Source organism: Haliotis rufescens, unplaced genomic scaffold (genome assembly GCF_023055435.1).
Source record: "Haliotis rufescens isolate VD_foot unplaced genomic scaffold, xgHalRufe1.0.p SCAF_3, whole genome shotgun sequence".
NCBI classification, from domain to species: domain Eukaryota; kingdom Metazoa; phylum Mollusca; class Gastropoda; order Lepetellida; family Haliotidae; genus Haliotis; species Haliotis rufescens.
In genome coordinates this window covers 39206244-39221844 of record NW_025964001.1, presented here as the reverse complement: position 1 = coordinate 39221844, position 15601 = coordinate 39206244, and the positions used below count along the sequence as shown (strand labels likewise).

At 40.9% G+C, this 15601-nt stretch overlaps 1 protein-coding gene across 2 annotated transcripts in view; it reads left to right on the top strand.

The window, feature by feature from the left end:
• Nucleotides 1-4063: 4063 nt before the first annotated feature.
• LOC124118340 (translation initiation factor IF-2, mitochondrial-like) overlaps nucleotides 4064-15601 on the top strand; it is an 81027-nt gene continuing 69489 nt past the window's right edge. Inside the window, exons 1-10 of one of the 2 annotated variants that reach the window (XM_046480437.2) lie at nucleotides 4064-4130; nucleotides 6182-6427; nucleotides 7346-7451; nucleotides 8419-8481; nucleotides 9488-9602; nucleotides 10308-10468; nucleotides 11829-12005; nucleotides 12632-12681; nucleotides 13513-13602; nucleotides 14269-14393. In XM_046480437.2, coding sequence (XP_046336393.2) covers nucleotides 6206-6427; nucleotides 7346-7451; nucleotides 8419-8481; nucleotides 9488-9602; nucleotides 10308-10468; nucleotides 11829-12005; nucleotides 12632-12681; nucleotides 13513-13602; nucleotides 14269-14393 — 1109 coding nt within the window. In that variant the 5' untranslated portion in view covers nucleotides 4064-4130; nucleotides 6182-6205. Of the gene's footprint in view, nucleotides 4144-6181; nucleotides 6428-7345; nucleotides 7452-8418; nucleotides 8482-9487; nucleotides 9603-10307; nucleotides 10469-11828; nucleotides 12006-12631; nucleotides 12682-13512; nucleotides 13603-14268; nucleotides 14394-15601 lie in introns of both variants that reach the window. The other variant, XM_046480435.2, reaches the window with a different exon arrangement.

Sequence of the window (15601 nt, the reverse complement as noted above, 5' to 3'; positions counted from 1 at the left end):
TGGTAACGTGGGAGTTGTACATAAAATAATGTTGATAAAACTAATTTAAAAAGTTTATATATCCTGAACTTTGGCTAAGACCGAACGCGCTGAAATCAGTTGTTATAATCCGCCCCTTTCAGGGGCATGGTTATTTCACTTAAAATCCACCCAGGGGGCTTATCAAGGGAGTCAAGAATAGGGTTCAGTCCAAAAACAGTTAAAAACTATTAAAACTTTGCTTTCCCAAGATGTACCTTTAGTTTCGGACCAGAAGTGGAATTTTTCTGGAATCACATGTACTATCAAGTCTACACCAAAGTCTTGCACACCCGTAAAGATGCGGGGTAGAATTGTTCTTCAGCAACCCATGCTTGCCGTAAAAGGCGACTATGCTTGTCCTAAAAGACGACTAACGGGATCGGGTGGTCAGGCTCGCTGATTTGGTTGATGCATGTCATCGATCCCAAGTGCGTGGATCGATGCTCATGATATTAATCACTGTATTGTCTGGTCCAGACTCGATTATTTACAGACCGCCGTCATACAGCTGGAATATTGCTGAGTGCGGCGTTAAACAACAAACCAACCAACCAACCAAAGTATTACAGCCTCAACATAAACTTTGTACTGGGGGCCTAACCAACCCATATCACCTCGGACAGCCAGGCTAGGCGTAATTTTACAAACGCCAAGGCAAGCTCCACATGTTCTGTGTTGTATTGTATATATTTCGGGCTATTTGTTAACAGCCCAAATACTTGAATAATAAGTAGGTACAGGTTGTCGTACAAGCCTTCGTACAAACAAGTAAAAACATGTTGATGCATATCTCCACGTGAATAATACTCATGTAAAAAAAGCCCAGAGCTCGGGATGAAGATTTGAATAGCTCCTTTACAACCATACGGGGCGGTCGGGTAGCCTAGTGGTTAAAGCGTTCGCTCGTCACGCCGAAGACCCGGGTTCGATTCCCGACATGGGTACAATGTGTGAAGCCCATTTCTGGTGTCCCCCGCCGTGATATTGCTGGAATATTGCTAAAAGCGGCGTAAAACCATACACACTCACCATACGCATATCACAAAATGCATTCACTCACTGACCTACGTACCTGTAGCAATAAGTATAATCTATGGACAAGTCACCACACCTGGATAGAGTTTCACACTGAGATACACTTCTCTGTCGGAAATGGATTACATAAGTCTTTTCACCATATATACACAACCTCCATTTACAGATCCAATGGTGTAGGATATTTAACAGGTGCTGACGGCTTGCTGTGCCAGGAGACAATGAAACAATATCATCGGCATACATGGGCACCGCGACATTAATATCAACAATCTGGTTACAATAGTTAGTGTTCTTTAGTTCCACCGCCAGATCATTTATGTGAATGGCAAAAAGGGTAGGCGATAATACACAACCTTGTTTGACACCTGAGTCAACAGGGAAAACATTGGTCTGATATTGATTGACCTGCCCGGAACACAACACATATTATACCATATAAAAATCCAATTGCTTGTAGTATATTACCAGTGAGACCACACCCAGCAAGTTTACACCATAATAGATCTCTGTTCACAGAGTCGAACGCCTTTTTGACATACTATAGACACGATCAAGACAGGATCTACCCTTTCGAAAGTCGTTTTTCCTAATCGACAAGGAAGTTATTCAATTCTAGTTATTTACAAAGCCGCTGGTTAATAATATTAGCAAATATTTCGATGGTATTGATAGCATAGTTATAGGTCGCTAGCTGAAAGGGTCTAAAGACGGTTCATGGATAGGTTTTATTATATCATGGTTTCATTTGTATGTCGACCCGTGAAGATCCGGGGTAGAATAGATCTTCAGCAACCCATTTTTGCTGTAACAGGCGATTATGTTTGTCGTGAGAAGTGACTAACGAGATCGAGTGGTCAGGCTCGCTGACTTGGTTGATGCATGTCCTCGTATCCCAACTGCGAAGATCGATGTTCATGGTATCAATCAGTGGATTGTCTTGTTCAGACTCGATTATTTACAGACCGCCGTAAAATGGCTGGAATATTGCTGAGTGCGGCGTTAAACAGACAAACAAACAATTTCTGTCACCTGGCCGGACTGAAAGCTACGTAATAATCTGTGTAAAGCCCACCCCTCAATTTGAAAATCCTTAAGCCGAGTGCCGGTTTACTAGACAGTAGCCAAGCCGACCAGAAACAGCTGTTGCCAATAAACCAGTTAGCCTCTCATTTGTTTGTTAAGCTTGTTTTATTGTTTTGCTATATATATCAAAATAATATCAAAAGTGATTCAGTAAAATGCCTAGCTACGTATTCAGGATGTCTGTCAGCCTCAATGACGGAAGCAAATAAGGAAGAGAATATATGGATGTCAACTTCTTTATTATGAGGAACACAACGTTTCGGAGTATATGCTTACTCCTTCGTCAGGTGAATGAATGCCATGAGGCAGAGAGCATATGTATGTACAGGTAAGGACAACAAAATAATAAGATAATAAAAGGTGGAAAATAACAAAGGGTAGAAACTATCAAGAGAAGCCAACAGATGATTGGCGCTGATAGGAGATTAGCAATAGACAATAGAAACCAAAACTTTACAGTAATTATCGCTGAATGTATGGAAGCCAGTACTATATGCTCTCTGCCTCGTGGCATTCATTCACCTGAAGAAGGAGTAGGCATAAAACGTTGTGTTCCTCATAATAAAGAAGTTGACATCCATATATTTTCTTCCTTGTGTGTATCACTTCTAAATGCCTTTCAAAGACCTGGAAGCAAATAGGAAATATTTCATGGAAAGAATCCAGGCAACCAATGAGTGTAACAACTTCGGGTTAATCGTCTTGTTTATTTATAATCAGTAGGCAGGGGAAATGGTTAAATCGCAGTGCGGAGACCAACTTATTTTTCATTAAACACCTTACTTGGACGTCGTTTTTTTCTCGAAATCTGTCGTGTAGGTGTCTTGTCCGGATTAAGAGGGGCGTCTCAAAGGGTTCACAAATTTTGATGTTTCATTACATGAACTACATGAGCGTATACATTGATGAACATTATTGTTATTAATTTTGTTTATTACAGTATCCATATACAAACACACAGTCAAATCGAACACACCCGAACCACACCCATACACCCGGGTTCCTTCGCATATGCCAAAATGACCGCAGGGCTTCGATGACAGGATCTGGGGTATATATTCGCAAATGGAAATAGTTTTTCACGTTTTAGGATTTTTTTATTATTGAAAGTTAAACATTCCGTCACACTCGGGAATTACTGCATGCGTGATTTAAAAACATACACAGCCGACGTACTGTCCCTTTAACACTGTTTTTTTTCAATAGTAAATGTCTTAACTTTCAGATCAGAGCAAGTATAGAACGTATTGCGGAGGTGTTTGAATCTTTGAAATTTTAAGAAAGATACGACTCTGGTTCAAGGAATGACTTGATATTAGTATCATATTACCGTATGTGTCATATCTTGAACTTTATATAGTTATAGAATGCCAATCCTGTAAAAACATATCTATAGCAAGAGTACGAAATTATTGTAAAATATATGATATCACCAATAGACATACATATCCAAAAACATGCAGTTAACAATCGAATGAGGTAGTGATGCCATCTTGGAATGGATTTTCCGATGTGTGATGACGAATTTCTCACACACTGCAATGTCATAACAAACCGTTGACATTTGTTGTGTAATGATCGAAGCGTGCTTAGAATATAATTCCCGAATGTATCAAGCTCCTCACAGCAATATCCCGTTCAGAATGTAACGAAGGTGTCACGCACTGAGAAGGAGCTTGCGAATGTATGGTCAAAGGGAGATAATAAAGCAAGATAGTAAATTCTTAACGACACATAAGATAAATACTTACAAATAAAAACCAATATACATATTAATATACTATAGTTCAAATGTGTTGATCAGATGATATATATTATATATATAAAATATTTTTCTATATTATATTGATAAAGAATATGAAAAAAGAAAATCAGCAAACACCATGAAGAAAAAGAATATTAATACGTTTTACTGAAAATATCTCAATATGTCTGCGCCCTTGAAAAACTTGTGCAGATGCCGTCTGCTATTTTATGAACTTGGGAAAGTGGGTATTTTCGGTAATGTCCACATATCACACACTGTTTCGTTCGTCAGTTGTAATCTGGCTGTTACAACTGAACTATTTCATTATATATGAGTGGAATGTTTTACGATAAGCTCAGTTACGCTTATCATTTTTTGTATGTTGAGTTGTGTATGAGCATGAACCGAGTCATAGATAAATCAAAGACCTACCAGATTATTATTATTATCGGTCTGTAAGTAGAGGTGTTCTCCATATCCCCTGTAATAGTTTCTGGGATTTAGACCGCTGCATGTCGTAGAGTCACAACGATCACTGTGATGAACTGCGTTGCAAGAGATGATCAGCTGATGATTATGCCCTCCTCCATGTCCTCTTGCGCATGAAATTCATGGTATAAATATAAACACATTGAAGGCATGTAGCAGTCATCTGGTTAGATTTAGGCAGTATCGAATGAGTATTGACAGGAAGTATAAATTATTCTTAAAGTTCAAAGCTTTTATAAACCACAAACGTAAGACTGTAGGTGAGGTGAAATGGGGTTTAACGTCGCTCCCAAGATTATTGCACTTATATAGCGATGTGCATGTACGTGTGTGTGTGTTTGTGTGGCTGCTTGTACTAGTCCGGACTGATGCCGATTTATAGTGCTAGCTCACTGAGATACCATGCCGCAGTTTAACATGAATACCCCACTCAGACACAGCTAGTATACTGACTGCGAGCCGACCAGTCCTTGTTTTAGCCCCTTAATGCCGAGTGCCAGACAGGGTAACCATAAGTACCATATCTTTTAACGTCTTTTGGTATGACGCGGCCGGGGATTGAAAACCCTGGACCTTCCGCTCTCCGGGCAGACGCTCTACCACTAGACCACGGAGGCAGTCTTGTAAGACTGTAAATACACTAATCACATAAAATACCTATGATTGTAAATACAACATTCAAATATCAACATGTATACTGCGACGTTGTAGCTGCTAGAACATTGCTAAAAGTTGCATAAAAAAAATCTTGTTCACCTTGTATAAGTTGTTTTGGATCTAGGGTTCTATAAATTTGCACCTTGATGGAGGCTGTGAAGGGCTGTATCTCCTCTCATGAAGTCTAGAAAGGACAGCCATCAGGATCAGGAAAGCCATAAAATACCTGTTTTAACCAATGATCACACACATAAGACTTACACAAGGCCATAAAGTTATGCCTGTGGTAATACATGGACATTAACACTCATGGGAATGGTGACTAGAACAGAATATGCATTTGATTTTGAGAGGATAAATGGCGCGCTCATTGTTTATTTTTAACATATGTGACCAAGCGAAGAAACTTACAATCTATAGGAAATATGTATCAATGAAAAAAATGTATGTAAACCTTACCACCTAACTCTGTAATCAATGCCAGAACATGCTACGGTATAGGAGTGAGTAAGACTCCATGGAATGTTCTGTGCATCGTCTTCTTTTTGATGAAATATGTCTCCTACTGGGCAAATGTCATGTCTACATTCAGCTTATCGCATGTCATCTTTGTGACATGCTGTTCTTTCAGTAGGGTGAGGTTGTAAGGAAAGGAGACCAAGGTTCCAAGATGGGCATGTCTCCATCCCACTCAGAATCAAGTATATGGTGCTGGGGACCTTAATTCTTACCTGGCGTAGCCATGGAGATGTTTCTGTGGATAAGTTTAGTGTAGTGAATGTTTGTGTGATAGGGAATTCAAAGACAACCTCAGAACTCATGGACATCAATATGTAAGTGAGATCTTGTGATGTTAGACCCTGTGGAGAGTCTGGCAAAATAGGTTCCTGGTGCATGTTTGTTAAGGAGTGGAGCACTGGTTTGCCTGATGAGACTCGATTATTTACAGCCATAGCTGAAATGCTGTTGACTGTGGATTAAAAAACCCAAAACATTCACTCACCATGCTCATTAACTATAATGGTGTAAGGTGCATGCTTGCAATACAGTATTTAGTGTGTTGAGCAATGATTTTCTTGACAAAAGTTTGTTTAAATTGGAAAAATGTTTTCATACATTTACTGGTTGAATACATTATATTTCCAGGTATGGTAACTTAGCAGAGAAACAATGTCATATCCACAAGCAAGCAGGCTTCTGTTTGCTGGTCCTATACAGAAATGGCGCTTCATGTCATCATGGAAACAATATAGGCATTCGCAAAGGACTGCAAGCATTTTGATACAGAAACAGATACAAACCACTAGGCAGTGCCTCTGGTGTCAGTCAGTTTACCTTCATAACTCTCCGGCTCTACATGCTGCAAGGAAAGATAACTCTAAGAAAAAACTGGTAAGTATATCCCTTGCTGTATATATTCTGTTTACTTTGTGTACTTTCTGTCATAAAAGTGAAACCATGTGAAGATCTGATTTGGAATTGGCCTTCAGCTACCTATGCTTGTTATAAGTGGCAGCTAATGGGATCAGTTGGTCTGGCTCACTGACTTGGTTCATGTCATCCCTTTGTAAGGTGGGGGGAGACATGTTGTTTTTGCCTCGATTCCTGTTGGCGTTAGTGTTGGCATTCCCATCCTATTCAGAGCCATAACTTGAAAACCATTCAATGTTTTTCAACGAAACTTGGCATATATGCCTTACTCATCAGCAGAGCCTTTTGCTATTTTAAATTTTCTCAAATTTTATTTGTTTTAGTTTCCATGGAAACAGTTTGAACTCAAACGAGGTTAGGGTTTATTTCCAAGCCACAACTTGAGTGAGTAAGTGAGTGAGTTGGATTTAACGCCGCTTTTAACAGTATTCCAGTTATATCACGGCGTGTCAGCTTAATGTGGGAGGACAGCCCGAAGCGATGCAGGTCTCAGACGTTTACCACTTCGGTGAAACCAACGAGCACGGGTATGGTGCTGACAAACCTAGAAACATAACTGGGGCGAACCGGGAACTTTAACTACTGATGTCAGTCACTTTATTGTCTGATTGTTTACAGTCTGCCTAATTGGAATATTGTTGAGTGTTGTTTTGAAAACAACAAACATACAAGTGGAAGGGCCCTGGTTTTGTTTATCATATGGCACATGTTTTTGGTCACACATTCCAAGTAAAAGAGATTTTGTTTATTAAGATGTTTGTTTTAACAGAAATATCATTTGAAATATTTTCATCTGTTATGCAGAACTATTATAACATGATGATTCAATAATTTGTACTACTCATGTAACACAAAGTAATTCACCATCTATGTTCACAGGTTAAGAGGTTTAAAGTGAACACCAAGGGTGTCAAGTTAAAGGTTGTCACCATCTTTGATGGCATGACTGTGGAGGAACTGGCCCGGGCCATGGACAGAGATTGTGGTGAGGAGCACTGGGTTTTACCTGGACCTACAAAAGTTGGGGGCCAGGGACCCTTCATAATTAAGGGTTCTTGCAAGGCAATATGATTGTCCTGTAAAATACTGTACATTTTGAAAATTACTTTAGAGCCTGGAATGAATCAGTGGTCATGCGGACGGTAGTCATGATTGATTGATGAAATGACAGAGGCCCAGAACGGCTCTTGATGCACTGTAGGTACAGTGAATATCACTGTGTGTCCCTCGGGAAGCAGTGTATTTTTCTTCTATTGAGTACTGTTGAATATGAAGCCCACCTGTGAGGATCTGGTAGAATAGGTCTTCAGTTACCCATGCTTGCCGTAAGAGGCGACTATGCTTGTTGTAAGAGCAACCAACGGGATTGGGTGGTCAGACTTGCTGACTTGGTTGATGAATGTCATCATATCCCAATCGCGTATATAGATGCTCATGATATCAATCTCTGGATTGTTTGGTCCCGACTCGATTATTTACAGTCTGCCGTAATATAGCTTGTGTGCGGCGTGAAACAAAACAATTATTCTACCTTTTTTTTCATAAATAATTACCATTTTTAAATTTTCAGTTTCATAAATTTAGTTTGTCTCTGGGATGGCTATATCAATATGATCATCCTTGTTAGTTCATTCTCCATTCTGTAATGATCAATACTCATTTTGCTACATGGTGTCATGTTTCACTATCTCCATCACTCTCAGTCTCATCACTTACCACAGAATTTTCCATGACCTTGAAGTCAACAACCAATGAAAATGCTTCATCTGAATATGAATTTGGCCTAGATGTTCCTTCAGAATCACAGCCTTATCTGACTGTTATTAATTAATTAAATAATATAATTATTACAATGTTATGTATGGCCACGTTAACATTGTTTTTATTTTGGTTATGTCAATAGTAATTGCCAAAGCTGAAAGTGTGTAACATAATCTGTTTTCTGTCCTCAGACCACGTGTTTGAAGTGCTGCTTTACACAAAAGGAGGTGATCAGTACGACCGTGAGACTTCAGGTATGTTGTAACCAGCATTCCAAATAACTACCTGCCTGTTAAGCGCGACTCACACGGGTCGACACGTTTTAACGACAAACCGATTTCCATACATTGTACAACTATGTAACAACATGTTCGGTGATTGTAACGAATATCGACTAATTGATTTACCACCACTCACACAATTCGATCTGCCGATTGAGTGTCGATCTCATGATATCTCATGATAATTTGTTTCCATGGTATCAAAATGTCTGAAGCAGATGTGGCAGCAGTCATCTGCTGCGCGATATTGTGTGAAGAAGACAGCAATGGAGCGTTCCTCATTTCTCTTTTGGAATAATCTTTGCTTGAGACATTTCACAGGCTTTCGTGACTCAGATCGTGAGCCACAAAATGTTCTGCTTCCTTTCTTGAAAAGTCGAGGTGTGGTTTCTTCGCAACAGATAAAGCCATGTTTCCCACTTGTGTGTAAACAAATATCATATGACATCAAAACGCAATTGGATTGGCCACGCAACATCCAACTTTCCGATTAGCTAGAACAGACTCTACGCACTTGTGACACAATCAATGCGGGTTCGAGCCTCCGATTTGTCCCTTTTGTCGAATTTGATTAATCACTCAGATGATACGACTCGGTAGAATTCGGCATATTGGTTCGACGGGCCGACCTGTGTGAGTCCGCCTTTAGGCTGTGGCCAGTCATACTTTATCAGGTCTCTAAGGCAAGTCTATAGGCCAGCCTGCTGCTATGAAGACCTTGGTTAACAACCTATATTGGTGACTGTAGCAGTCTGTGACTTTAATGAAGCAAACAACTTTGTCCCATTCCACAAAGTGATCTTAGCGCAAAGGTGATCGTAACTCCCATACTTAGACAAAGGCTTATGATCATCGTAGTGCTAAGAATGCTTTGTGGAACTGGACAATGGTGTTTGTATCATTACGATGCAGAGCGTGATGGTGAATGCATGATGGACCAGTGTGTTCCGGTTTACCAATGTTCATGTTCTTGTTCCAGTTATTGATGATTTTGACATCATAAAAGACATTATCAAGAGATCTGGCATGAAGTATCAGATCGGCAGCAAGGAGAAGAGGCTGAAGGCAAACATGAGCACAGACCTTATCCGACAGTAGGTTCAGTGACCAGCATGGAGACAGGACTAAATTATTTTTATCGGCTTTTTTAATCTATGAATGCAACATTTTATTTGCTAGTACCTTTCAGTTTATCAAGAAAGGTATACTTGTCTGAAAAAGGTACTAGCATCTATACTAAGCTTCATATTGAAAGAATTGTATCCCAACCTATAGACTGTTTTTATTGTCATGTGCTATCCTCCCCAGTAAAATCACCCAGGCCCTGTCCCCTAGGCAGTACGTGTGTTTATTGTTGTGAGTCAGTCTGCAGCAGCCACTAGTCCTGAAGCCCAGGTCTTGTAAATGTTGTCAGTAAAAGTCAATATATTAGAACTGAAAGGTACTTGAATTGATGTCAAGTGACAGTAGAACGGGCTAGCAGAGTAAAACCTTTTTGCTCAGACGTGTTAATCTCTTTCAAAGATGTCTGCTAAATGATCAAAGGCGCCGAGAGTACTCTATCCTGCGGTAAAGTACACTACTTAATTATGTCAAAATGGGATCTGCAGTAAAAAATGTGTCAATTTATTTGTCACAGCAAGCTGCGTTTTTTTTTTAATGAAGGCCTGAAGAGTTTAGTCAGGGTCTGCAGCTTCAAAAATCTTTTGGTCCTGATGACAGCCTGGCGATTTTCTTTACTTCAAACACTGCTCCTACATTTGATCAAGGTGTACTGATGTCTGTCCTGTTCGTTCCAGACCGCCCCCTGACCCTGCTCAGTTGGTCCGCAGACATCCTGTGGTGACCATCATGGGGCATGTTGATCATGGGAAGACAACTCTGTTGGACTCACTGCGCAACTCGAAAATTGTTGAGCAGGAGTTCGGAGGAATTACTCAACATATAGGAGCCTTCACAGGTGAGATTACATAGAGAGTATTAATTAGTAGTCTGGTAAAGGCACTTGTCTCATAGTCTTGGAAAGCTCTGTGTTGTTTGCTTTGGTGCAGGATTCTCTGTCAAGTTTTAAAATAACTAGTGTAGCATGGAACAGAATGTTTAGTTAATGTCTCAATGCAGTACAATTTTCTCATGATTGGGTCTAATTTAAATTTTGCAAAAGTGAAAAAAATCAAATGGAAAAGGCTGTTATAGTGCAAGAGGATTTTCGAAAATTCGTGTTCATTCAAGTCTGATAACATTATTAAATTCAATTTCAACTGATCACTGTATGAAAGTCTGTGTCACAAGAAAACTAATTTTGTGTGGCCTAAAACATAAATAGGGCTGTGCAGATTTGTGTCCTTTTGTCAATATTGTTTCTGTCAGGAAGTGTCGGCCTTAAACCCCAAATACAGATGTATTTGTAAGTAAAGTGGTAAATGCTGATTTCCAAATCTTTGTATAATGACAAACCAAAAGAAAATGACACTTATCTTCTATTTCTTTGTAACTGCATAATGTACAGACAACTCCCTTATTGTAGAAATTGCCTCATAAACACTGAAGGAGAACCCACTTTAGCAGATGATATATGTATGTCTAACAGCAAAGTTTATATAATCTTACATAGTCTTTGCCAAAAATTGTTCTCTAAAAAGCGAATATGTATGTAGCAGGACCTGTTTTGCGGTTTCTTGCCAGTTTTGTGGAAAACAGTACGTCACTCCTTGCATAAATAACAACTTTAATTGTTCCAGACTCCCAACACCTTGCCCCAGCCACTTCGTCCCTTAGTCATGCAATGACGCTGTGATCATAGGTTCAAGTTCTAGATATGCCCTGCTTAGCTTTCCTTTGGCATCACCTGCAGGCTGCAACTGCCTCAGATCTGCACTTCATTAGGCTAACATGTCATGATGTGACTGAAATCTGTTCAAAGCAGTGTCAACATCTCACACACAAAAGCATAAATACAGTAAACTACAGTTATAATGAACTCAAAGGGACCACTCATTTTAGTTGGTTATAACCATAGTTTGTTATAATTATATATACATCATATATACAGCAAATGGACAGCACCCCAAAACAGTTCGTTATATCCTTCAGATCATTATAAGTGTGTTCGTTATAAAGTTTATAGTATACTGTATAAGCAAAGATACCATGTGATGTGTTTTTGCTGACCTGCTCCTTCCGAAAGAACATACTTAATGTTTTTAGATTAATTAATTATTATTTTAACTCCACAAAAACACAGCGTTTTATCTACCTAACAACTTAGTAGGTCGTGAGGAAAGAATACATAGTTCATATATGCTGATTCTTTGTTTCAGTGAAACTTTCAACAGGTGAGTCCATCACGTTCCTGGACACCCCCGGCCATGCTGCCTTCTCCTCGATGCGAGCCAGGGGGGCACAGGTGACGGACATTGTCATCCTGGTGGTGGCTGCGGATGATGGCGTGATGAACCAGACCAAGGAGTCCATACACCATGCCAAGGAGGCCGGTGGTGGGTGTGATTACTTTTCAAAAGAAAAAGTTGTTTCTAGGGTCATTTTGATTTTGTTCTCCTGAAGACAATTCTTAAGAGAAATGCTTAAAAAGGTTCAAAGAAAGATGTTCTTATATCCCAATATTTTTAATCAAATGCAGAATTAGAAAGAAAGAATTGTTATCACTTTTGCCAAAAAGGGTTCTGAAGATAGTTCTGCCTATTAAATATTAATATACTTCCTAATACGTAATGTGTTTGTTAAAAGGTAAATTTATAGTTTTTCATACATTTTGAGGTGGCTGTAAACATGTATGTGATTGATGTTACAAATTTTTAACATCAAACACATATGCAGCAGTTACTAAAATTGTTTGGAATACGTTATTAGGTCTAGTAAAGTCCAAAGTGCAAACTGTGAGTTCTTTTGCAGTATATACAAAATGTTTAGGTGAATGATGTACCAATCATCACTGTTGAAGTTGTTTATATTTTCTTAATTTTGAATGGATTGTCAACTCTAGTCAGTATTCACCCTGATGTTATCCTTTGGTAGACATATGAATAAGTTTGGAAAGTCTGTTTTTGTCAGATCTTATGAAGCATAAACACGTGACCTCACTGATGTGTGTACTGTGTTTCAGTTCCAATCATTGTGGCAATAAACAAGGTGGACAAGCCCGAGGCTGACATTGTAAGTGTAAAGTCAGGAGTCCCTGTATCAGAACCTTGTGTGTAGGGAGAGCAGATGTGGTTGCAGCATTATCTCATTTGGTTTATGCTACCATTGATCAACTGTTGAAACCCAGTTCTCCCTTTATTGGGTGGTGACAGTATGTGGCTGACAGTGTGTCATCATACCCCATCGACGTGGGATTGTTGGCAGGCAGTTTTGATTTATTTTGAATATTGCTGTCATAACTCATGGAAAGGACACATTCGTTTGTAATTAGAGACAGCATCACAGGAAGGACCACTACCTGACAGTTGCATGTCTCTTTTAAAGATCCGGGTTAGAATTGATTGTCAGCAACCCATGCTTGTAGTAAGATGCAACTAACGGGATCGGTTGGTCAGGCTCTCTGACTTGGTTGATACATGTCATCATATCCCAATTGCGTAGATAGATGCTTATGATGTCAATTACTGTAGTGTCTAGTTCCAGACTCGATTATTTACAGACCGCTATCATACAACCCATGCTTGCCGTAGAAGGCGACTATGCTTGTCATAAGAGACGACTAACGGGATCGGTTGTTCAGGCTCGCTGACTTGGTTGATGCCTGTCATCGTATCCCAAACTAGTTGCATGTACTGATAGTTATTACATTTTTGTGTCATTTCTGTGACTGGATACAAAATTGAATTCTAAAGTGTTCTTATCTATATATTTTGTGCCAGGACAAATACTTTTCAAAAAGCAGTGATCTTTGAAACTTGGGACATTTTAACCTTGAAAAGATTTATATATTTCTTATATTTTTTACCCTTTGAATATTGACATGACTGTTGCTGTGTGTTACAGGAAAGGACAAAGAACATGTTGCTGGAGCAACAGCTAGTCCTTGAGGACTTCCAGGGGGATGTGCAGGCCGTCCCCATCTCAGCACTGAAGGTAGGTAGACTACCTAGATACAGGCCGTCCCCATCTCAGCACTGAAGGTAGGTAGACTACCTAGATACAGGCTGTCCCCATCTCAGCACTGAAGGTAGGTAGACTACCTAGATACAGGCCGTCCCCATCTCAGCACTGAAGGTAGGTAGACTACCTAGATACAGGCCGTCCCCATCTCAGCACTGAAGGTAGGTAGACTACCTAGATACAGGCCCTCCCCATCTCAGCACTGAAGGTAGGTAGACTACATAGATACAGGCCGTCCCCATCTCAGCACTGAAGGTTTCAGAAGTAGAACTTGTATTGTTATTCAGAAATGTTGACACATAAAATTTTGTTGGATTTTGTTCTTGAATATTTAGCCATTAAGAATTAGAAACAATTGATTGGCGGGGTATCAAGACCAGAAAGCACCAAATAATTCAAAATCATTAAATCTTAGACCAGACATAGACCAACTGTGGTACAGTGTTAAATTGTTTAAAATGACTCCAGAGAACATTCAAGTCTTTGAAATTTTGTTCCCACTAGGAAAGTGCAATGAACATAGTAGGTTTTGATATAAGGTTTTGAATGATTGAAGGTATTGAAAATGTTGAGTTGGAAAGATGTTGGTTGGTTCACATGGTCTCTGGTATTAACAACACTTATTCTTGATTGTTTCAGAGAACAAACTTGGATTTACTGCAAGAAGCAATTGTAACACAGGCTGAACTGATGGAACTGAAGGCTGACCCCAAGGGTCTGGTGGAGGGGAGTGTCATCGAAGCCATGACGGATCCAGGAAGGGGGTGAGTGATGATATCAGAGTCTGTCCCAGCAGGGGCTAGCTGGTGGAGGGGAGTGTCATCGAAGCCATGACAGATCCAGGCAGGGGGTGAGTGATGATATCAGAGTCTGTCCCCTCAGGGTCTGGTGGAGGGTAGTGTCATTGAAGCCATGATGGATCCAGGCAGGGGGTGAGTGATGATATCAGAGTCTTTCCCCTCAGGGGCTGGTACAGGGGAGTGTCATCGAAGCCATGACGGATCCAGGCAGGGGGTGAGTAATGATATCAGAGTCTGTCCCCTCGGGCTGGTGGAGGGGAGTGCTGAAGCCATGACGGATCAAGGCAGGGGATGAGTGATGATATCAGAGTCTGTCCCCTCAGGGGCTGGTACAGGGGAGTGTCATCGAAGCCATGACGGATCCAGGCAGGGGGTGAGTGATGATATCAGAGTCTGTCCCCTCAGGGGCTGGTGGAGGGTAGTGTCATTGAAGCCATGACAGATCAAGGCAGGGGATGAGTGATGATATCAGAGTCTGTCCCTTCAGGGGCTGGTGGAGGGTATTGTCATTGAAGCCATGACGGATCCAGGCAGGGGGTGAGTGATGATATCAGAGTCTGTCCCCTCAGGGGCTGGTGGAGGGTAGTGTCATTGAAGCCATGACGGATCAAGGCAGGGGATGAGTGATGATATCAGAGTCTGTCCCCTCAGGGGCTGGTGGAGGGTATTGTCATTGAAGCCATGACGGATCCAGGCAGGGGGTGAGTGATGATATCAGAGTCTGTCCCCTCAGGGGCTGGTGGAGGGTAGTGTCATTGAAGCCATGACGGATCAAGGCAGGGGATGAGTGATGATATCAGAGTGTGTCCCCTCAGGGGCTGGTGGAGGGTAGTGTCATTGAAGCCATGATGGATCCAGGCAGGGGGTGAGTGATGATATCAGAGTCTGTCCCCTCAGGGGCTGGTACAGGGGAGTGTCATCGAAGCCATGACGGATCCAGGCAGGGGGTGAGTGATGATATCAGAGTCTGTCCCCTCAGGGGCTGGTGGAGGGGAGTGTCATCGAAGCCATGACGGATCAAGGCAGGGGATGAGTGATGATATCAGAGTCTGTCCCCTCAGGGGCTGGTGGAGGGTAGTGTCATTGAAGCCATGATGGATCCAGGCAGGGGGTGAGTGATGATATCAGAGTCTGTCCCCTCAGGGGCTGGTGGAGGGTAGTGTCATCGAAGC